Source organism: Coregonus lavaretus (genome assembly GCF_964263955.1).
Source record: "Coregonus lavaretus genome assembly, chromosome: 1".
Classification (NCBI taxonomy): Eukaryota; Metazoa; Chordata; class Actinopteri; order Salmoniformes; family Salmonidae; genus Coregonus; species Coregonus lavaretus.
In genome coordinates this window covers 11,452,997-11,478,814 of record NC_139988.1, presented here as the reverse complement: position 1 = coordinate 11,478,814, position 25,818 = coordinate 11,452,997, and the positions used below count along the sequence as shown (strand labels likewise).

General features: G+C 40.7%; 1 protein-coding gene across 1 annotated transcript in view; it reads left to right on the top strand.

The window, feature by feature from the left end:
- Positions 1-12,617: 12,617 nt before the first annotated feature.
- Positions 12,618-25,818, top strand: part of LOC311134674 (heparan sulfate glucosamine 3-O-sulfotransferase 3A1-like) — a gene marked incomplete at both ends in the record, with an annotated part of 182,543 nt that continues 169,342 nt past the window's right edge. The window contains one exon of the mRNA XM_084168422.1: positions 12,618-13,264. Coding sequence (XP_084024548.1) covers positions 12,618-13,264 — 647 coding nt within the window. The remainder of the gene's footprint in view (positions 13,265-25,818) is intronic.

Sequence of the window (25,818 nt, the reverse complement as noted above, 5' to 3'; positions counted from 1 at the left end):
GGATGGGCTACAGGACAATAGGCAAGCAGCTTGGTGAGAAGGCAACAACTGTTGGCGCAATTATTAGAAAATGGAAGAAGTTCAAGATGACGGTCAATCACCCTCGGTCTGGGGCTCCATGCAAGATCTCACCTCGTGGGGCATCAATGATCGTGAGGAAGGTGAGGGATCAGCCCAGAACTACACGGCAGGACCTGGTCAATGACCTGAAGAGAGCTGGGACCACAGTCTCAAAGAAAACCATTAGTAACACACTACGCCGTCATGGATTATAATCCTGCAGCGCACGCAAGGTCCCCCTGCTCAAGCCAGCGCATGTCCAGGCCCGTCTGAAGTTTGCCAATGACCATCTGGATGATCCAGAGGAGGAATGGGAGAAGGTCATGTGGTCTGATGAGACAAAAATTGAGCTTTTTGGTCTAAATTCCACTCGCCGTGTTTGGAGGAAGAAGAAGGATGAGTACAACCCCAAGAACACCATCCCAACCGTGAAGCATGGAGGTGGAAACATCATTCTTTGGGGATGCTTTTCTGCAAAGGGGACAGGACGACTGCACCGTATTGAGGGGAGGATGGATGGGGCCATGTATCGCGAGATCTTGGCAAAAAACCTCCTTCCCTCAGTAAGAGCATTGAAAATGGGTCGTGGCTGGGTCTTCCAGCATGACAACGACCCGAAACACACAGCCAGGGCAACTAAGGAGTGGCTCCGTAAGAAGCATCTCAAGGTCCTGGAGAGGCCTAGCCAGTCTCCAGACCTGAACCCAATAGAAAATCTTTGGAGGGAGCTGAAAGTCCGTATTGCCCAGCGACAGCCCCGAAACCTGAAAGATCTGGAGAAGGTCTGTATGGAGGAGTGGGCCAAAATCCCTGCCGCAGTGTGTGCAAACCTGGTCAAGACCTACAGGAAACGTATGATCTCTGTAATTGCAAACAAAGGTGTCTGTACCAAATATTAAGTTCTTCTTTTCTGATGTATCAAATACTTATGTCATGCAATAAAATGCAAATTAATTACTTAAAAATCATACAATGTGATTTTCTGGATTTTTGATTTAGATTCCGTCTCTCACATTTGAAGTGTACCTATGATAAAAATTACAGACCTCTACATGCTTCTAGAGTAGGAAAACCTGCAAAATCAGCAGTGTATCAAATACTTGTTCTCCCCACTGTATATATATATATATATATATATATATATATATATATATACAGTGGGGAGAACAAGTATTTGATACACTGCTGATTTTGCAGGTTTTCCTACTCTAGAAGCATGTAGAGGTCTGTATATATTATATCAATTAGCAAACATTTCTAAAAACCTGTTTTTGCTTTGTCATTATGGGGTATTGTGTGTAGATTGATGAGGATTTTTTTTTAAATATAAATGTAAGACTCCCGAGTGGCGCAGTGGTCTAAAGCACTTACTACATTACCACACACTGTATATAGATGTTCTATTGTGTTATTGACTGTACATTTTGTTTATTCCATATGTAACTCTGTGTTTGTTGTTTTTATCGCACTGCCAGTTTATTTTGGCCAGGTCGCAGTTGTAAATGAGAACTTGTTCTCAACTGGCTTACCTGGTTAAATAAAGGTTAAATAAATAAATAAAAAGAATCGCAGCGCTAGCTGTACCACTAGAGATCCTGGTTCATGTCGCAGCTGGTGGAGACCATTGGGGTGGCGCACAATTGGCCCAGCGTCGTCCAGGTTAGGGGAGGGTTTGGCCGGCAGGGATGTTCTTGTACCATCGCGCACTAGAGACTCCAGTGGCAGACCGGGCGCAGTGCACGCTGACACGGTCGCCAGGTGTATGGTGTTTCTTCCGACACATTGGTGTGGATGGCTTCCGGGTTAAGCGGGCATTGTGTCAAGAAGCAGTGCGGCTCAGTTGGGTTGTGTTTCGGAGGACGCACGGCTCTCGACCTTTGCCTCTCCCGAGTCTGTATGGGAGTTGCAGCGATGGGACAAGACTGTAACTATCAACTGGATACCGTGAAATTGGGGAGAAAAAAGGGATAAATGAAAAAATATATATAAAAAATATGTGGAAAAAGTCAAGGGGTCTGAATACTTTCCGAAGGCACTGTATAACTAGGAAAAAAGTGACTAGGCAACAGGATAGATAATAAACAGTAGCAGCAGTGTATGTGATTAGTCAAAAAAGTTAAAAAAGGGTCAATGCAGATAGTCCGGCTAGCTAGTTGGTTAACTATTTAGCAGTCTTATGGCTTAGGGGTTGAAACTGTTCAGGGTCTTCTAACAGTAGGAAACTTCTATCCGAATCCCACCAGGGACTTGTGTTGTTGTCCACATTTCTGATGAAATTAGTATTTCTGTTTTACAGCCTTGAATTTCCAGAAGCCTCCAGCAGTATGTGGCAGTAAAGATGTCTCTTGTGACTGACAGGTCCCAAACCTCATAAAGCTGACAATATTGTGCAGGACTGAGGCACACAGTCTGCATCCCAAATGGCACCCTATTCACTATACACTGACATTATACAAATGTATACAAAACATTAAAAACACTCGCTTTTTCCATGACATAGACTGACCAGGTGAATCCAGGTGAAAGCTATGATCCCTTATTGATGTCACTTGTTAAATCCACTTCAGTCAGTGTAGATGAAGATGAGGAGACAGGTTAAAGAAGGATGTTTAAGCTTTGAGACAATTGAGACATGGATTGTGTATGTGTGCCATTCAGAGGGTGAATGGACAAGACAAACATTTTAAGTGCCTTTGAACGGGGTATGGTAGTAGGTGACAGGTGCATCAGAAAGTGTCAAGAACTGCAACGCTGCTGGGATTTTCACGCTCAACAGTTTCCAGAGTGTATCAAGAATGGTCCACCACCCAAAGGACATCTAGCCAACTTGACACAACTGTCAACATTGTAGTCAACATGGGCCAGCATCCCTGTGGAACGCTTGTAGAGTCCATGACCAGACGAATTGAGGCTGTTCTGAGGGCAAAAGGGGTGGCAACTCAATATTAGGAAGGTGTCCTAATGTTTTGTACACTCAGTGTATAGGGCACTACTTTTGACCAAGGCCCATTAGGCTTTAGTGTACTTTGGACCCTGATCAAAAGTAGTGGACTATATAAGGAATAGGGTGCCATTTTGGACACAGCCCCAGTCTCCTTGCTGTACCAAGAAGACTTGGCCAATTCAATAATGTTGAACCAAGGTTTCATTGTTAATATGTAGTATTATTAATAGTACTTTTGAGCATTTGTTTTCGTTTCAGTCGCCTCTATCTCCTCTAACTGAAGCTAATTGTAGGGATTTTTTTTCTATTGATAATGTAAAATTAACAGCCACACAGAAAGACTCATGTGAAGGTGAAATTACAGAGGAGAAACTTCTGGATGCAATTAAAGACTTTAAATCCGGGAAAACCAGTCGAGGTATACCAAACCTTTTTTGATATACTCAGAGGACTGTTATTAGCATGTTTTAACTACTCCTATGTAAATGGTAGATTATCAGACACTCAAGAAGAAGGTCTGATTTCATTATTAATGAAACAGGATACAAGTGGGAAATATAAAGATCCAGTCCATTAAAAAAATTGGAGGCCCCTTACACTTCAGTGTTGTGATGCAAAAATTCTAGCAAAATGTATAGCGCATAGAATTAAAAAGGTATTGTCGGACATTATTCATTCTAATCAGACAGGTTTTTTACATGGACGATACATTGGAGATAATATAAGGCAAGTACTGGAAACAATAGAACACTATGAAAAATCTGGGAAACCAGGCCTGCTATTCATAGCAGACTTTGAAAAGGCATTTGATAAAGTACGACTGGATTTTATATATAAATGCCTGGAGCATTTCAATTTTGGAGAATCTCTTATAAAATGGGTTAAAATCATGTATAGTAACCCTAGGTGTAAAATAGTAAATAATGGCTATTTCTCAGAAAGTGGGGAGAACAAGTATTTGATACACTGCCGATTTTGCAGGTTTTCCTACTTACAAAGCATGTAGAGTTCTGTAATTTTTATCATAGGTACACTTCAAATGTGAGAGACGGAATCTAAAACAAAAATCCAGAAAATCACATTGTATTATTTTTAAGTAATTAATTTGCATTTTATTGCATGACATAAGTATTTGATACATCAGAAAAGCAGAACTTAATATTTGGTACAGAAACCTTTGTTTGCAATTACAGAGATCATACGTTTCCTGTAGGTCTTGACCAGGTTTGTACACACTGCAGCAGGGATTTTGGCCCACTCCTCCATACAGACCTTCTCCAGATCCTTCAGGTTTCGGGGCTCTCGCTGGGCAATACAGACTTTCAGCTCCCTCCAAAGATTTTCTATTGGGTTCAGGTCTGGAGACTGGCTAGGCCACTCCAGGACCTTGAGATGCTTCTTACGGAGCCACTCCTTAGTTGCCCTGGTTGTGTGTTTCGGGTCGTTGTCATGCTGGAAGACCCAGCCACGACCCATCTTCAATGCTCTTACTGAGGGAAGGAGGTTGTTGGCCAAGATCTTGCGATACATGGCCCCATCCATCCTCCCCTCAATAAGGTGCAGTCGTCCTGTCCCCTTTGCAGAAAAGCATCCCCAAAGATTGATGTTTCCACCTCCATGCTTCACGGTTGTGATGGTGTTCTTGGGGTTGTACTCATCCTTCTTCTTCCTCCAAACACGGCGAGTGGAGTTTAGACCAAAAAGCTCTATTTTTGTCTCATCAGACCACATGACCTTCTCCCATTCCTCCTCTGGATCATCCAGATGGTCATTGGCAAACTTCAGACGGGCCTGGACATGCGCTGGCATGAGCAGGGGGACCTTGCGTGCGCTGCAGGATTTTAATCCATGACGGCGTAGTGTGTTACTAATGGTTTTCTTTGAGACTGTGGTCCCAGCTCTCTTCAGGTCATTGACCAGGTCCTGCCGTGTAGTTCTGGGCTGATCCCTCACCTTCCTCACGATCATTGATGCCCCACGAGGTGAGATCTTGCATGGAGCCCCAGACCGAGGGTGATTGACCGTCATCTTGAACGTCTTCCATTTTCTAATAATTGCGCCAACAGTTGTTGCCTTCTCACCAAGCTGCTTGCCTATTGTCCTGTAGCCCATCCCAGACTTGTGCAGGTCTACAATTTTATCCCTGATGTCCTTACACAGCTCTCTGGTATTGGCCATTGTGGAGAGGTTGGAGTCTGTTTGATTGAGTTTGTGGACAGGTGTCTTTTAGACAGGTAACGAGTTCAAACAGGTAATGAGTGGAGAACAGGAGGGCTTCTTAAAGAAAAACGAACAGGTCTGTGACAGCCGGAATGATTACTGGTTGGTAGGTGATCAAATACTTATGTCATGCAATAAAATGCAAATGAATTACTTAAAATCCATACAATGTGATTTTCTGGATTTTTGTTTTATATTCCGTCTCTCACAGTTGAAGTGTACCTATGATAAAAATTACAGACCTCTACATGCTTTGTATGTAGGAAAACCTGCAAAATCGGCAGTGTATCAAATACTTGTTCTCCCCACTGTATATGTATGTATATGTATTTATATTTACAGTTGAAGTCGGAAGTTTACATACACTTAGGTTGGAGTCATTAAAACTTGTTTTTCAACCACTCCACACATTTCTTGTTAACAAACTATAGTTTTGGCAGGTCGGTTAGGACATCTACTATGTGCATGACACAAGTAATTTTTCTAAAAATTGTTTACAGACAGATTATTTGACTTATAATTCACTGTATCACAATTCCTGTATGTCAGAAGTTTACATTCACTAAGTTGACTGTGCCTTTAAACAGCTTGGAAAATTCCAGAAAATGAAGTCAAGGCATTAGAATCTTCTTAGGCTAATTGACATAATTTGAGTCAATTGGAGGTGTACCTGTGGATGTATTTCAAGGCCTACCTTCAAACTCAGTGCCTCTTTGCTTGACATCATGGGAAAATCAAAAGAAATCAGCCAAGACCTCAGAAAAAAATGTGTAGACCTCTACAAGTTTGGTTCATTCTTGTTTGCAAATTCCAAACGCCTGAAGGTACCATGGTCATCTGTACAAACAGTAGTACGCAAGTATAAACACCATGGGACCGTCATATCGCCGTCATATCGCTCAGGAAGGAGACGCGTTCTGTCTTCTAGAGATGAACGTACTTTGGTGCGAAAAGTGCAAATCAATCCCAGAACAACAGCAAAGGTCCTTGTGAAGATGCTGGAGAAAACAGGTACCAAAGTATCTATATCCACAGTAAATCGAGTCCTATATCGATATAACCTGAAAGGCCGCTCAGCATGGAAGAAGCCACTGCTCCAAAACCGCCATAAAAAAGCCAGACTACGGTTTGCAACTGCACATGGGGACAAAGATCGTACTTTTTGGAGAAATGTCCTCTTGTCTGATGAAACAAAAATAGAACTGTTTGGCCAAAATGACATTCGTTATATTTGGAGGAAAAAGGGGGGTGCTTGCTAGCCGAAGAACACCATCCCAACCGTGAAGCACGGGGGTGGCAGCATCATGCTGTGGGGGTGCTTTGCTGCAGGAGGGACTGGTGCACTTCACAAAATAGATGGTATCACGAGGAAGGAAAATTATGTGGATGTATTGAAGCAACATCTCAAGACATCAGTCAGGAAGTTAAAGCTTGGTCGCAAATGGGTCTTCCAAATGGACAATGACCCCAAGCATACTTCCAAAGTTGTGGCAAAATGGATTAAGGACAACAAAGTCAAGGTATTGGAGTGGCCATCACAAAGCGCTGACCTCAATCCTATAGTAAATGTGTGTGCAGAACTGAAAAAGCTTGTGCGAGCAAGGAGGCCTACAAACCTGACTCAGTTACACCTGCTCTGTCAGGAGGAATGGGCCTAAATTCACCCAACTTATTGTGGGAAGCTTGTGGAAGGCTACCCGAAACGTTTGACCCAAGTTAAACAATTTAAAGGCAATGCTACCAAATACTAATTGAGTGTATGTAAACTTCTGATCCACTGGGAATGTGATGAAAGAAATAAAAGCAGAAAGAAATCATTCTCTCTACTATTATTCTGACATTTCACATTCTTAAAATAAAGTGGTGATCCTAACTGACCTAAGACAGGGAATTTTTACTAGGATTAAATGTCAGGAATTGTGAAAAACTGAGTTCAAATGTATTTGGCTAAGGTGTATGTAAACTTCCGACTTCAACTGTATGTGTATATGTATGTATGTGTATGTATATATATATATATAGAAAAAAAAACATATAGGGGTTTGGAAGTGATGCAGACAATTACATTGATGGAAGTTACAATCTATCTGCAATATTAAAGCTGATCTACCCCCCCCCCCCCCAAATAAAAAGTACACTTTAGTGGAATAACATAACAATCTACAGCACTAGACACAAATATTTAAATGTAACTTGAAAACAACAATCTGGGACAGATTATTTTATGATTTTGATATTTGTCTTCTCTGTGGACAGTGTTAACTTTGCCTCGCTGTGGCCCTTAGAATTGATTCAGTATTCAAAGTAAAGTGTAAGTCTTTGTTCTGAGGATAATTAACAGCTTTGTGTTTTGCACTCCCTTTAAACTTAAACCCCAACTCTGCATCCAAGATTCCAACAAGGCTCCGTCGATGTAACCATAGTACAGTAATTGGGATAAATGGTTTAGATGAAAGTGGGATTTCGTTTTTACATGCCTTCTAGACTGTTTGCACATTTTTGCTTAAGCACCAATGTCTGGGTGTATAATTACACTCTAAATGCTGTTTTTTGGTTTTGAAGAAAATGTGTATCCTTGCACTCTGTGAACAAACATTTTACATTCTCCAAATGACTATGTTACACATACACACCCCGGATCACACAAGCTAAGTGTCTAATACTTTAGAAAAGCTGCTAGATGGCTAGTTCTGCTGAATCACTGCAAAATCTGTGTGTCTAACTCCTGACTGTTCTCCTGCCCAAGGAAGCAGCAACTCTATGGGGTAAAATATGCATCCATGAAAGAGGAAGAGCCCCATATCTCTCTCTCTCTCGCTCTCTCTCTCTCTCGCTCTCGTTCTCGCTCTCGCTCTCGCTCTCTCTCTCTCTCTCTCTCTCTCTCTCTCTATACTCTCGCTCTCTCTCTATACTCTCACTCTCTCTTTTTACAGATGGCGACAGATGGGATGGCCGCCATTTTACGTGCTCCTGACCAATTGTGCTATTTTGTTAGTTTTTTTGCTCTGTTCTTAACTTTTTCTGTACATAATGTTTATACCATCTCTTTCTACGACCGAAAATAGCTTTTGGCCATCAGAACAGTGTTTACTCACCTCGATCTGGACAAGGATTCCTTTCTTTAATGAGTCGGACTCAAAGGATATACTATTCTTCCCGGACCAGGCCCAAATCCCCGTCATTTGTAAGAAGAGGAGTTGCTGCTACAGGGGTCAGTGATAATCCTCCTCTACCCTCCGTCGTACTGGCAAGCAATCACTGGAGAATAAACTGGATGAGCTCCGTTCCAGAGTATCCTACCAATCACTGGAGAATAAACTGGATGAGCTCCGTTCCAGACTATCCTACCAATCACTAGAGAATAAACTGGAGGAGCTCCATTCAAGACTATCCTATCAACAGGACATTCAAAACTGTAATATCTTATGTTTCACTGAGTCGTGGCTGAACGAGGACAGTTAGCTGGGTTTTCTGTGCATCGGCAAGACAGCAGCCTCTGGTAAGATCTAGGGGGTGGTCTGTGTCTCTTTATTAACAACAGCTGGTGCACAATCTCTAATAGTAGTACTATCCCTGCAGACCAAAAGCACCCTCTTTGGCCTCATGGGTGGAATGTAATTAATATTTTTCAGAATTTCATCAATAATAACGATTATTTCAATAAACCCAACGAAAATGTGGTGTTTCTATGTCAAACAGTTTTGTTATATTTAAGTCTTCTGTAATGTACATACAGTGTAATATTTGGTTGCAAACTCAAAATTCAATACATTTCAACTCTATATCTGACATGGTACAGGTGTCTTCTTTTTTAAGCCCATAACCATGTGTGTGAGGTGTATACTTTTGTTTCTAAATAGATTTGTTAAAGACTACCAATAATCACTCTGTGTGACCCTGATTTAGCCCACTGCAGTAAAGTTAAGTAAGTCTCGATGTTCTGCTCGCCTGAGTTAGAATACCTCATGATAAGCTGCAGACAATACTATTTACCAAGAGAGTTTTCATCTATGTTCTTTGTTGCTGTCTATTTACCACCACAAACCGATGATGTTACCAAGACCGCACTCAACGAGCTGTAAAAGGCCATAAGCAAACAAGAAAATGTTCATCCAGAGGCGGTGCTCCTAGTGGCCATTGAATTTAATGAGGGAAAACTAAACTACGTTTCGCCTAATTTTTTACCAGCATGTCACATGTGCAACTAGGGGGAAAGAAACTCTAGATCACCTTTACTCCACACATAGATGCGTACAAAGCTCTTCCTCACCCTCCATTTGGCAAATCTGACCATAACTCTATCCTCCTGATTACTGCTTACAAGTTAAAACTCAAACAGGAAGTACCAGTGATGCGCTCAATACGGAATTGGTCCGATGAAGCGGATGCTAAGCTAAAGGACTGTTTTTCTAGCACAGACTGGAATATGTTCCGGGATTCATCCGATGGCATTGAGGAGTTTACCACATTAGTCACCGGCTTCATTAATAAGTGCATCGATGACGTTGTCCCAACAGTGACCGTACGTACATATCTAACCAACAAGCCATGGATTAAAGGCAACATCCGCACTGAGCTAAAGGCTAGAGCTGCTGCTTTCAAGGAGCGAGACACTAATCTGGACACTTATAAGAAATCCTGCTACACCCTACGATGAACCATCAAACAGACAAAGTTTCAATACAGGACTGAGATCGAATCCTACTACACTGGCTCTGATACTCGTCCGATGTGGCAGGGCTTGCAAACTATCACAGATTACAAAGGGAAACTCAGCCGCGAGCTGCCCAGTGACACGAGCCTACCAGACGAGCTAAATGCCTTCTATGCTCGTTTCGAAGCAAGCAACACTGAACCAAACCATGCATGAGAGCACCAGCTGTTCCGGATGACTATGTGATCACGCTCTCCGTAGCCGATGTGAGTAAGAACTTTAAACAGGTTAACATTCACAAGGCCGCAGTGCCAGATGGATTATCAGAACGCATACTCAGAGCATGTGCTGACCAGCTGGCAAGTGTCTTCAATGACATGTTCAACCTCTCCCTGACCCAGTCTGTAATACCTATATATTTCAAGCAGACTACCATAGTCCCTGTGCCCATGAATGCCAAGGTAACCTGCCTACACTGACAATCCAACACACACACACACACACACACAGAGAGACAAACACACAAAACACACAAACACATGCATTTTGACGCCACACACACATATACATTCACATTCCTTCACACTCTTCACACACGCTGCTGCTACTCTCTGTTTATTATCTATGCAGAGTCACTTTACCCCTACCTACATGTACATATTACCTTGACTACCTCGTACCCCTGACTCTGTATATACTGTATCTTCATTACTGTTATTGTTATTTTTATTATGTTACTATTTTTCCTTTAGTTAATTTAGTAAATTTGTCTGACTTACCTTTTTAAAACTCTGCATTGTTGGTTAAGGGGTCATAAGTAAGCATTTCACGGTAAGGTCTACACCTGTTGTATTCGGCGCCTGTGACAAATAACATTTGATTTGATTATCTCTCTCTCATTCCATTCCTCCATCCTGATGGTGACGATCAATGTGAAAAGATTTGACTCCCGGGGGTCCGCGGGGGGGGCGGCACGGGGGCCGGGAAGGACCCTCCTATTGCCTCTCCTCTTTTAGGGAGGTAAAAAAGGCAGGGGGTGTGATTTGTTAAATGTGGGGCGCCCCCTGTATTGTGGGGACATCTGGCATTAGCAATTCGGTCCTGTGATAATGGTCTCTGTGGTCTCTGTCCTCTTTCTCAACCAGTGAGCGGTGAAACATTGAAGCACTGTCCAGGCATTCTCATGCTAATACACAAAAAGGCTGACAGCAGATGGGAAACATTTGGTTCTGTTCTTGTTCACTTGTAAAGTAATAATGTGCCCGTTATCATTATTTTACTTTCTGCTGTTCCGCTCTGTATTATAAAACAGAGAGACAGAAAGTTTACAATGGAGGCCATCTTCTTAGGTGGCCTGAGGCAGAGAGAGGGTTGAGATTGACTGTTGGGAAATGGAAACTCTAAGGAGAGTGATGGAGAGACAGTCCCAATGGTTCTCAGGTTGACTCAGTGAAAAAGCATTTTAGCTCCAGAACAAGGGTAAACTACAGTCATTTAATTATACTAAGGAAAATGTTAACAAAGTGTTAATAAAACTGTGTGTGTGTGTGTGTGTGTGTGCGTGTGCGTGTGCGTGTGCGTGTGCGTGTGCGTGTGCGTGTGCGTGTGCGTGTGTGCGAGTGCGTGTGCGTGTGCGTGTGCGTGTGCGTGTGCGTGTGTGTGTGTGTGTGTGTGTGTGTGTTTGTTTAACTATCCTTGTGGGGACCAGAAGTCATCACCAGGATAGTAAAACAAGGGACATTTGGACAAGTGGGGACATTTCATTGGTTTAAGTCTATTTTAGGTTTAGGAGTTAGGTTTAGGGTTACAATTAGGGTTAGGGTTAGAATTAAGGTTAGGGGTTCCAGTTAGGTATAGGGTTAGGAGTTATGGTTAGGTATAGTTTTAGGGTTAGGGTTAGGGTTAGGGGTTAAGGTTAGGCTTAAGGTTAGGCTTAAGGTTAAGGTTAGGGTTATGGTTAGGTTAAGGGTTAAGGTTAGATTTAGGGTTAGGGAAAATACGATTTTGGATGGGAATCAATTATTTGATCACCACAAGGATAGCAATACAAAACTGTGTGTGTGTGTGTGCATGCGTGCATGTGTGTGTGAAAGCCCATCAACAGGCATGGCAGGTTTGGGAACACATTCCCTCCCTACTGTCATTTTATTGGTTCCTGACATCACATAGGCTACCTTTACTAAATGTATTCGCACACTAATTGGATGAAGACATGCCATTATTCCTCTCTGATGTCTTACAGAAGTTTATTACAACAACTGCAACAGGTGTGGATTAGACAGAGGTGCTGAAGTTACCATTGCCTCATCTTTTTGACCGGGCATTATGCATGGACATTTAATTTAAACAATAAACAAACATAGCCTACATGTCATCTTCTAGTCGTGGCTAGGCTACTGATAATGCTGTTTTGGCAATAGAGGATTGGTTTTATGCGGGATAGCCAGCCTATAAAAATACAATTTGACATTTAGAATTGAACTGCATATTCGACAGTATTTTTTTTTTTTTTACGTTGACATAGACTTACAATATTATTTATTATAAGGAGAATAACAGCACGAGCTCTGAGACACATGTCAGTGTTATTTTTGAGACGCGTGCCAGGTCTAATCCACTGCTGGATGCGGAGCGAGCTCGGGTAGACTACGAGCTGTCCTCTCTATTTCTTAATGGCAAGATCCAAGAATGTCTGCCTAGCATGGCTGTGGCTCCTGAACCGGAGACCTACGGACCGTTATGGCTTTTAGCACAGTCTATTCGGACCCCCTGTCCCGAAGCATTTTCAAGAAATTCGTGGTCATGCTGTGTTCTCTCCTCACCTCCCTGTACCTTCTCCACTGCCTCACGGACCGCTGCAGCAGCATGCCCACGCCGGTGAAAGCCCCCAGCCAAGTCGTGGGCTTTTTCGCCTCGGAACTATACGACTTGAGGTCGCTGAGGAGGAAAAGACTGTTAAAGAAATTGACCACGGGGTCCAAGTCGGTCTTGAGCTACGAGAGCGCCGACGACGCTAAACGCATCTCTGAGTACTCCCGGTTCGACGATGTTGATACGGGACAGGTTTTGTACCAACCGGGACCTGTCGAGGTGGACAGCGATAGCAAGAACCGGGAACTGTCGCGTGACAAACAGCTTTCTTTGGATGATATAGTTTCTTCGAAGAGATTGTCACTTCGGTTTACGGTGAAGACGGGAAGTACCGGTAAACTCAGTCCGCTTGTAGAGGGGAGAAAGGAGCTGCCCCAGGCGCTGATCATCGGGGTGAAGAAAGGAGGGACGCGCGCGCTGCTCGAGTTCCTCCGCGTGCATCCAGACATCAGAGCCGTGGGAGCCGAGCCGCACTTCTTCGACCGCAACTACGAGAACGGACTGGAGTGGTACAGGTAAATGTAAAAAGAAATACATCAAATATAGGTGAAATTATTATTTGTGTTATTATTATGAGTAGTAGTAGTAGTAGTTGTTTTATTAGTAGTAATATTATAAGATTATGTGTAGCCTATGCCTTATGTATACTTTTCCCAAACTAACTGCAGCGTGAAATAGTGTTTGCTGAAAAGTTTTCAAAGTTGTGCTGTAACACGCACCGCCAGTGCCTCTCACTGGCAAAACTTGTTCACCATTGGAATAATTCAAATGGACCAGGTTTTATTACACGCTTCTTTGCTATTACTTTGTTGCCTTTTCTCTTTGAATGGGCTTTTATTACAGTATATAGTCCTCTTTTGATTGCTATATATATATATATATATATATATATATATATATATATATATATATATATATATATATATAAAACAAAGATTTTTACTTGTAAATCATTGACAATTTGGTGCCCTATAGCCTACTTTATTCAACGGTTCAACCAGTGTCAAAGTTGTGGGAAAGCTCTATTCACACCAAAATATATCTTATAATTCACTACAGATTCATTCGATATTTTGGGTATTTTTTATATTAACAAAATACACATTTAATATATTTAAAAAAAAAAGCTATTTCTGTAGCCTAAAATTAACACTGCATAATTATGACCTGTAGACTAACGAGATGTTTGTCCTACCCAATTATGTATTGTTTAAATGTTCAGTTGTTCATTTGTAACACTAGTTTACATGGCTATGTAGCCAACCTTAGCAATAAGTTAATATTTCATTTAACTAAAACTTATCTTGGTGAATTTTGTTAAACTAATCTACTGTCTAGGCTTAATGGCAGAGCTCTGCTATAATATTGCCTTATAAAATGTATCAAAAAAGTTTCCTAAAGAAATATATGACTAAATTAACATAAATTATGACACTTTCCACATGAAATATAGCAAATACATTCAATGTAAAAAAAATGAACCTAATTGCTGTCTTGCAAAGGATTTTATATCAAATAGATAAAACATTTATTTTAAAAAATACAATAAAACAACTGTTCTTCATAGGCCTATTCACCATCACCAACAATTGAATTGGGAGCTAAAAGTAAACATTTTCAATTTCAAGAATTAGAGTGAAAAGGCCCAGATTTAAGTAACCACCAAAGTACCGCCTTGCTTTCAAAGTGAGTAGCACTTTATTAAAGTGCTGAGGGAGTAGGGTCAATGTCTGACCTGAAGTAAATATTCTGAACAAACTCTAGATACACATAAATACACACAGACACTCTCTTCCCCTCAATCCCCTCTCTTCTTTGAGAGTTACCATATTTTATCTCACTTTTCTCTCTCTGTGTTCAAGCCAATGGATTTGTGATTGATATTTATCAGTAGCTTCACATTGGTGTGTGTGTGAGTGCATATGTTCATGTGTGTGTGTGTGTGTGTGTGTGTGTGTGTTCTCTCTCCGGGGGTTGATGCATCTCCCCTCTCACTGGGTCTGTGTGTAATGGGGCGTTGCCGACACTGCAGCTCTGTTGTTAAGAAGGATTAGGGTTATAATGAAGGGTTACCTGAGTGTCTCAAGAGTTATAATTCCCTTTTTGATTGAGCTAACACCAAGCAGCTCACTTTAAAAGCCTGGAGAAACTTCTCCTCTCACCCGGGCCCCTCCCTCTAACTCCCCCAAACTCCCCATCCAGCCTCGGCCCCCTCTCTTACCCTAGCACTCATACCCTCTCCCCACACACAGACACATCCCTCTTTGTGCCTTAGTGAGAGTGAATACTCTCTCTTTTGGCCATCACTCTTTCACACCCTTCTGTTTACCTATTCATTCATTGTGGGAGTGTATATCCGTGAGGGTTCCATCTTTTCCGAGGAGTTGCCAAGCTTCTACTGCATGGAATTGGGTCCATGGGCCCCTATGAGAGACTGAATAAACTCAACCTCAGGGCGGGTAACACTTAATGCCTTCCATTAAAATGGGGAATGGGCCCTTAAATTGAAATGGCTGGAGCAGAAGAAATAAAGAAGAGTTACAACAACGTGACTGACTAGTCAACCTGAGGGTCTACTGTGTGGAGGAACACTCCTGTCAACTCTGTTCCAGGGAGTCTGAGAGAGATACCTTTTATTAATGGTCGTTGTGTGTGGACGCTTTTCATAGGAAGTAACAACAAGCTCTGGGAATGTTTTCCTTTTCTTTTTCTTTCTTTGAACTGCTGCACGGAATGGCAAAAAAAACACATTTCCACAGATTATACAACACACAACAATTTGATGGATTTGTGCAAATGGCTAAGCAATAAAAAAACAAACAAGAGAACGGTCCGGCGCTATTAATTCATGCTACTTGTCAAGACACTGTTAATTCATGCTACTTGTCAAGACAATGTTAATTATTGCTACTTGTCAAGACACTGTTCATTTATGCTACTTGTGAAGACACTGTTCATTCATTATACTTGTCAAGACACTGTTCATGCATGCTACTTGTCAAGACACTGTTAATTCATGCTACTTGTCAAAACACTGTTAATTCATGCTACTTGTCAAGACACGGTTAATTCATGCTACTTGTCAAGACACTGTTAATTTATGCTACTTGTCAAGACACTGTTAATTTATACTACTTTTCAAGACCGTTTTTTAGGGGGTAGATCAGCTTTAATATCGCAGATAGATTGTAACTTCCATCAATGTAATTGTCTGCATCACTTCCAATCACTCATATGTTTTTTCTTCTTCTCGCAAATATATATATATATATATATATACACACATACACATACACATACACATACACATACATATACACATACATACATATGAATACATATACATACATATATATATATATATATACATATCCTTTAAAAAGATATATTTCCCTTTATTTCTTTCCAACCCCACCACCCCTTCCCTAATTGGAGTAAACTAGTGAACAACAACGCTTAGGCCTCTACTTCCAGCTGATACATACTATATACATTTTATGGACACAGTCAATTTTACAATAATTCTACTTTGTTTGTTTATACTCCTGAACTTCCTCTACCCTCAACCTCTCCGATCATTTTATGATGTCCATCCGGTTTGCTTCTATATGCCATATCTTTCTAACTGTGCTCTTTCACAAAAGCTCTCAACCTATAACCTACAGATATATATTTATTATGGACACAGTATGCTTTACATTAGTTATCTTGTTGTTATTAGTTGTTATTAGTCCCATCCTTCAGCTCCATTCAACACCTCCCATCTATCTCTTAACACCATCCATATTGGATTTATATTTGCCATATATTTTTCAACTGTACTGTGATGTTTCACAAAAGTTCTGAACCTTTCTATTCTCATTTTTTCTACAGATTGTAAATTGAAAATAAACATTTTTGCTAAAGGTCTTATTATATTATTGATCGATTGCCAATGACTTTTCAGATCACCCAGTAGTGCTATCTGCAGGGTTAGCTCCAGGTAAATATTGCAATCCTTCAGCCATTCCTGGACCTGTGTCCAAAAACAACCTACAAATGGACAGTACCAAAACAAATGATCTAATGATTCTGTCTCTTCGCAGCAAGATGGCTATTGTTTTCTATAGATAATCACTGTTTCCAATTTTCTGGATTTATGTGATTATTATCATTACTGACTGTGTTTGTGTGTGTATGTGTGTGTGTGCATCCGTGTGAGTGTGCATGTGAGTGAGTGTTTCTGTTGTGTGCGTGTGTGTGTGTGTGGCATAGTTGAATACTTCTCAGCCCTAAGGTGACGGGGCAACAACAACATCCAGCAGTCTTTCTTCATCCTGCTTCCCCAGTGGAAACAAAGGCAGACATATTGTAGCCCTCAAGTCCCCAAGTAACGTTGTCATTGTTTGTGTAGGAGTTCCCAAGATATATCGTCATTATTTGCATCATATTTTTAATATTATTTTCTATGTAATATAGCGAACAGTTGTAAATAACTTTCACCAAGATTCTGGAATTTCAAGTTTGGCATACCCAGCATATCTTCCTTCCCCTGACAAAGTGAAATCTGATCCACACTGAAGTTGTACTAATGCATTTCGTAGAACAAACCCTATATTTTGGTCTTGGAGTATGTTGGCTAAAATGTATGTTTTTAGGCAGATGCATGTGTGTGTATCTGTCTCTCTGTGTGTCTACTATGTAAGTCAGCGTTTCCCAAACTCTGTCCTCAGGAACCCAAGGGGTGCATGTTTTGGTTTTTGCCCTTGCACTACACAGCTGATTTAAATAATCAACTAATCATCAAGCCCCTTGGGGTCACCAGGACCGAGTTTGGGAAACTCTGCGTCACAATGGTAGAGATTAGCTGAGCTGGGCTTGGGTCATTGCTATGTCATTGTTTCAACACAGAATTATAATGCTGTGAAAGGATCCAGGAACCCAAATTATTTGGGTGGATCCCATCCTCCATATATAATGTGTTTTGTTTCCAAAAGGTATCGAAATTGTCAACAAACGTTACACCCATTGAGCTGCAATAATCACGTAGCCAGTTGTGAAGAGCAAGAATCCTGCTAAAGCGTTCAATGCCACGATCCAGAGAGGGCACAGGGCCAGATATGATGGGTTTTTTGTTAGTGTCTAGCAGAGAGTCAATCAGCTCTTTAAAATCCAGTTTCAACTGTTCAGAGCTGCCCTTCATAATGACATTAAAACCCACATGGGACTACGATAGAATCGATTTCCATGTCCTGACATAGTACATTTGGGAGCAGCTTAGTAATGTCATTTACTCGAGCTCCGGTATAGGACATTGTATTTGCAGCAGGAACGGTCACATTTCTTACCATGGAGCTGCCCAAAATCACGGCTGGCAAGAAGGACAAGGAAATTCGCCCACTCCCACGCTTCACAGGATGCAGGCCTCCGACAGATGGAGAAACCCCGCTCAATCCAGATCAGGGACGGAAGGTTGCCGACGTCGACTTCAAAATCGTATTATTAGGCACTACGGCCGCAGACACAGGCACCCCCAGCGACGAAGGTGCAGGAAGATCAGGCTCCAGGACAGGGTAACTATTCGTTGTTTGTATCCGCTCCGGGCCTCTCGTTGGGAGTGTAGACTGCTTTGCGGGAGGTCGCTGTCTTCGGCTTCCACGGTTCGTGACATTGTTGATTGCCTTTCTCCTCATGCTGTGCTCCTTCGACGACTGTACCGGTACCACCTGTATATAGCCTATCACCATCACAGCGCTATCAGTTGGTGGAGCTCAGGGCAACACCGACCAGTCGGATAACGACAACCGACGAGGCGGAGATGTATCCAACAAGCGCGAACGCCGTCCAGCCACCGGCGTAGAAAGTATACTCCATCCCATACATAGTGTACTCTATCCCATATATAGTATACTCCATCCCATAGTATACTCCATCCCATACATAGGATACTCCATCCCAAAGTATACTCCATCCCATAGTATACTCCATCCCATACATAGTATACTCCATCCCATACATATAATACTCCATCCCATACATAGTATACTCCATCCCATACATAGTATACTCCGTCCCACAATATACTCCATCCCATACATAGTATACTCTAACCCATGGTATACTCCATTCCATAATATACTCCATCCCATACGTAGTATATTCCTTCCCATTGTATACTCCTTCCCATCGTATATATACTCCATCCCATACGTAGTATATTCCTTCCCATTATATACTCCATCCCATCGTATACTCCTTCCCATAGTATACTCCATTCCATAGTATACTCCTTACCTTGCATAGTATACTCCATCCCATAGTATACTCCATCCACTATATAGTATATTCCATCCCATGGTATACTCCATCCAATAGCATACTCCATCCCATGCATAGTATACTCCATCACATACATAGTATACACCATCCCATACATAGTATACTCCATTACATACTATACTCCATCCCATAGTATTCTCCATCCCATAGTATACTCAATGCCATACATAGTATACTCCATCCCATAATATAATCCATATCATAGTACAATCCATCCCAAAATATACTCAATCCCATACATAGTATACCCCATCCCATAATATAATCCATATCATAGTATACTCCATCCCAATGTATACTCCATCACATAATATAATCCATATCATAGTATACTCAATCCCAAAGTATACTCCATCACATAAATATTATACTCCATCCCATAGTGTACGCCAATCCATGCATAGTATAGTTAATCCCATACGTAGTATACTCCATCCCATATATAGTATACATCACATAGTATACTCCATCCCATACATAGTATAGTTAATCCAATACATACTATACTCCATCCTATAGTATACTCCATCCCATAGGATACTCCATGCCATACATAGTCTACTCCATCCCATGGTATTCTCAATCCCATACATAGTCTACTCCATCCCATGGTATACTCCATCCCATACATAGTATACACTATCCCATACATATTATACTCCATCCCATACATAGTATACTCCATCCCATACATAGTATACTCCGTCCCACAATATACTCCATCCCATACATAGTATACTCTAACCCATGGTATACTCCATTCCATAATATACTCCATCCCATACGTAGTATATTCCTTCCCATTGTATACTCCTTCCCATCGTATATATACTCCATCCCATACGTAGTATATTCCTTCCCATTATATACTCCATCCCATCGTATACTCCTTCCCATAGTATACTCCATTCCATAGTATACTCCTTACCTTGCATAGTATACTCCATCCCATAGTATACTCCATCCACTATATAGTATATTCCATCCCATGGTATACTCCATCCAATAGCATACTCCATCCCATGCATAGTATACTCCATCACATACATAGTATACACCATCCCATACATAGTATACTCCATTACATACTATACTCCATCCCATAGTATTATCCATCCCATAGTATACTCAATGCCATACATAGTATACTCCATCCCATAATATAATCCATATCATAGTATACTCCATCCCAATGTATACTCCATCACATAATATAATCCATATCATAGTATACTCAATCCCAAAGTATACTCCATCACATAAATATTATACTCCATCCCATAGTGTACGCCAATCCATGCATAGTATAGTTAATCCCATACGTAGTATACTCCATCCCATATATAGTATACATCACATAGTATACTCCATCCCATACATAGTATAGTTAATCCAATACATACTATACTCCATCCTATAGTATACTCCATCCCATAGGATACTCCATGCCATACATAGTCTACTCCATCCCATGGTATTCTCAATCCCATACATAGTCTACTCCATCCCATGGTATACTCCATCCCATACATAGTATACACTATCCCATACATATTATACTCCATCCCATACATAGTATACTCCATCCCATACATAGTATACTCCGTCCCACAATATACTCCATCCCATACATAGTATACTCTAACCCATGGTATACTCCATTCCATAATATACTCCATCCCATACGTAGTATATTCCTTCCCATTGTATACTCCTTCCCATCGTATATATACTCCATCCCATACGTAGTATATTCCTTCCCATTATATACTCCATCCCATCGTATACTCCTTCCCATAGTATACTCCATTCCATAGTATACTCCTTACCTTGCATAGTATACTCCATCCCATAGTATACTCCATCCACTATATAGTATATTCCATCCCATGGTATACTCCATCCAATAGCATACTCCATCCCATGCATAGTATACTCCATCACATACATAGTATACACCATCCCATACATAGTATACTCCATTACATACTATACTCCATCCCATAGTATTATCCATCCCATAGTATACTCAATGCCATACATAGTATACTCCATCCCATAATATAATCCATATCATAGTACAATCCATCCCAAAATATACTCAATCCCATACATAGTATACCCCATCCCATAATATAATCCATATCATAGTATACTCCATCCCAATGTATACTCCATCACATAATATAATCCATATCATAGTATACTCAATCCCAAAGTATACTCCATCACATAAATATTATACTCCATCCCATAGTGTACGCCAATCCATGCATAGTATAGTTAATCCCATACGTAGTATACTCCATCCCATATATAGTATACATCACATAGTATACTCCATCCCATACATAGTATAGTTAATCCAATACATACTATACTCCATCCTATAGTATACTCCATCCCATAGGATACTCCATGCCATACATAGTCTACTCCATCCCATGGTATTCTCAATCCCATACATAGTCTACTCCATCCCATGGTATACTCCATCCCATACATAGTATACACTATCCCATACATATTATACTCAATCCAATATATATTATATTGCATTACATGGTATACTCCATCCCATAGTATACTCCATCCCATAAATTGAATACCCAATCCCATACATAGTATATTCTATTCCATACTATACTCCATACCATAGTATACTCCATCCCATGGTATACTCCATCCCATACATAGTATACTCCATCCCATAGTATACTCCATCCCATACATAGTATAGTTAATCCAATACATACTATACTCCATCCTATAGTATACTCCATCCCATAGGATACTCCATCCCATACATAGTATACTCCATCCCATGGTATTCTCAATCCCATACATAGTATACCCCATCCCATACATAGTCTACTCCATCCCATGGTATACTCCATCCCATACATAGTATACTCTATCCCATACATATTATACTCAATCCAATTTATATTATATTGCATTACATGGTATACTCCATCCCATAGCATACTCCATCCCATAAAGTGAATTCCCAATCCCATACATAGTGTATTCTATTCCATACTATACTCCATACCATAGTATACTCCATCCCATGGTATACTCCAACCCATACATAGAATACTCCATCCCATATTATACTCCATCCCATACATAGTATACTCCACCCCATATATATATATAATATACTCCATCCAATAGTATACGCCATCCAATGCATAGTATACTCCATCCCATACATAGTATACTCCATACCATACACAGTATACTCCATCCCATAGTATACTTCATCCCATACATAGTATACTCCATCCCATTAATACTATACTCCATCCTATAGTATACTCCATCCCATAGTATACTCCATCCCATACAAAGTATACTCCATCCCATGGTATTCTCAATCCCATACATAGTTTACTCCATCCCATAGTATACTCCATCCCATACATAGTCTACTCCATCCCATGGTATACTCCATCCCATATATAGTATACACTATCCCATACATATTATACTCAATCCAATATATATTATATTGCATTACATGGTATACTCCATCCCATAGTATACTCCATCCCATAAATTGAATACCCAATCCCATACATAGTATATTCTATTTCATACTATACTCCATACCATAGTATAATCCATCCCATGGTATACTCCATCCCATACATATTATACTCCATCCCATAGTATACTCCATCCCATACATAGTATAGTTAATCCAATACATACTATACTCCATCCTATAGTATACTCCATCCCAAAGGATACTCCATCCCATACATAGTATACTCCATCCCATGGTATTCTCAATCCCATACATAGTATACTCCATCCCATACATAGTCTACTCCATCCCATGGTATACTCCATCCCATACATAGTATACTCTATCCCATACATATTATACTCAATCCAATTTATATTATATTGCATTACATGGTATACTCCATCCCATAGTATACTCCATCCCATGAAGTGAATTCCCAATCCCATACATAGTGTATTCTATTCCAAACTATACTCCATACCATAGTATACTCCATCCCATGGTATACTCCAACCCATACATAGAATACTCCATCCCATATTATACTCCATCCCATACATAGTATACTCCACCCCATATATATATAATATACTCCATCCAATAGTATACTCCATCCCATGCATAGTATACTCCATCCCATACATAGTATACTCCATACCATACATAGTATACTCCATCCCATAGTATATTTCATCCCATACATAGTATACTCCATCCCATACATACTATACTCCATCCAATAGTATACTCCATCCCATAGTATACTCCATCCCATACAAAGTATACTCCATCCCATGGTATTCTCAATCCCATACATAGTATACTCCATCCCATAGTATACTCCATCCCATACATAGTCTACTCCATCCCATGGTATACTCCATCCCATAGTATAACCATCCCATACATAGTATACTCTATCCCATACATATTATACTCAATCCAATATATATTATATTGCATTACATGGTATACTCCATCCCATAAATAGAATACCCCATCCCATACATAGTATATTCTATTCCATACTATACTCCATCCCATAGTATATTCCATCTCACAGTGTACTCCATCCCATAGTATTCTCCATCCCATGGTATTCTCCAACCCATACATAGAATACTCCATCCCATATGCCTAATCCAGGCACTTGTCATCTCCCGTCTGGATTACTGCAACTCGCTGTTGGCTGGGCTCCCTGCCTGTGCCATTAAACCCCTACAACTCATCCAGAATGCCGCAGCCCGTCTGGTGTTCAACCTTCCCAAGTTCTCTCACGTCACCCCCCTCCTCCGCACACTCCACTGGCTTCCAGTTGAAGCTCGCATCCGTTACAAGACCATGGTGCATGCCTATGGAGCAGTGAGGGGAACGGCACCTCCGTACCTTCAGGCTCTGATCAGTCCCTACACCCAAATGAGGGCATTGCGTTCATCCACCTCTGGCCTGCTGGCTCCCCTTCCTCTGCGGAAGCATAGTTCCCGCTCAGCCCAGTCAAAACTGTTCGCTGCTCTGGCACCCCAATGGTGGAACAAGCTCCCTCACGACGCCAGGACAGCGGAGTCACTCACCACCTTCCGGAGACATTTGAAACCCCACCTCTTTAAGGAACACCTGGGATAGGATAAAGTAATCCTTCTACCCCCCCCCCCCAAAAAAAAAAAAAAAAAAAAAAAAAAAAGTATAATTGTAAAGTGGTTATCCCACTGGCTATAGGGTGAATGCACCAATTTGTAGTCGCTCTGGATAAGAGCGTCTGCTAAATGACGTAAATGTGCCCTTGAGCAAGGCACTTAACCCTAATTGCTCCTGTAAGTCGCTCTGGATAAGAGCGTCTGCTAAATGACTAAAATGTAAATGTAAATGTATATTATACTCCATCCCATACATAGTATACTCCACCCCATATAAAATATACTCCATCACATAGTATAATCCATCCCATGCATAGTATACTCCATCCCATACATAGTATACTCCATACCATACATAGTATACTCCATCCCATAGTATACTTCATCCCATACATAGTATACTCCATCCCATATTGTACTCCTCCCATGTACAGTATAATACATCCCATACGTAGTATACTCCATCCCATTTATAGTATACTCCATCCCATTTTATACTCCATCCCATACATAGTATACTCCATCCCATAGTATACTCCATCTCGTAGTATACTCCATCCCATAGTATACTCCATACCATATATAGTATACTCTATCCCATTTTATTCTCCATCCCATAGTGTGCTTCATCCCATAATATATTTCATCCCATAGTATACTCCATCCCATAGATAGTATATCCATCCTCTGCATAGTATACTCCATCCAATAGTATACTCCATCCAATAGTATACTCCATTCCATCTATAGCATTCTCCATTCCATAGTATATTCCATTTCATACATAGTATGCTCCATCCCATAGTACAGTCCATCCCATACATAGTATACTCCATCCCATAGTATACTCTATCCCATACTTAGTATACTCCATCCCATATATAGTATACTCCATCCCATAGTAAACTCCATCCCATACATAGCATACTCCATCCCATAGTACACTCCATCCCATAGATAGTATACTCCATCCCATAGTATACTCCATCCCATTCTTGGTATTTTCCATGCCATACATACTCCATCCCATAGCTAGTATACTCCATCCCATGCATAGTATACTCCATACCATATTATTATCCTTCCCATAGTTTACTCCATCCCATAGTATACTTCATCCCATAGTTAGTATACTCCATACAATATGTAGTATACTCCTTCCCATAGTATACTATATCCCATACATAGTATTCTCCATCCCATGGTATATTCCATCCTATACATATTCTACTCCATCCTATAGTATACTACATCTTAAACATAATATACTCTGTCCCATAGTATACTCCATCCCATAGTATATTACATCCCATACATAGTATACTCCATCCCATAGTACATTCCATCCCATACATAGTATACTCCATCCCATAGATAGTATACTCCATCCCATACATACTATACTCCATCCCACAGTATACTCTATCCCATAATTTTCTCCATCCTATAGTATACTCCATCCCATTTTTTACTCCGTCCATACTTAGTATACTCCATCCCATACATAGTATAGTCCGTCCCATAGTATACTCCTTGCCATGGTATACTCCATCCCATAGTATACTCCATCCCATAGTTT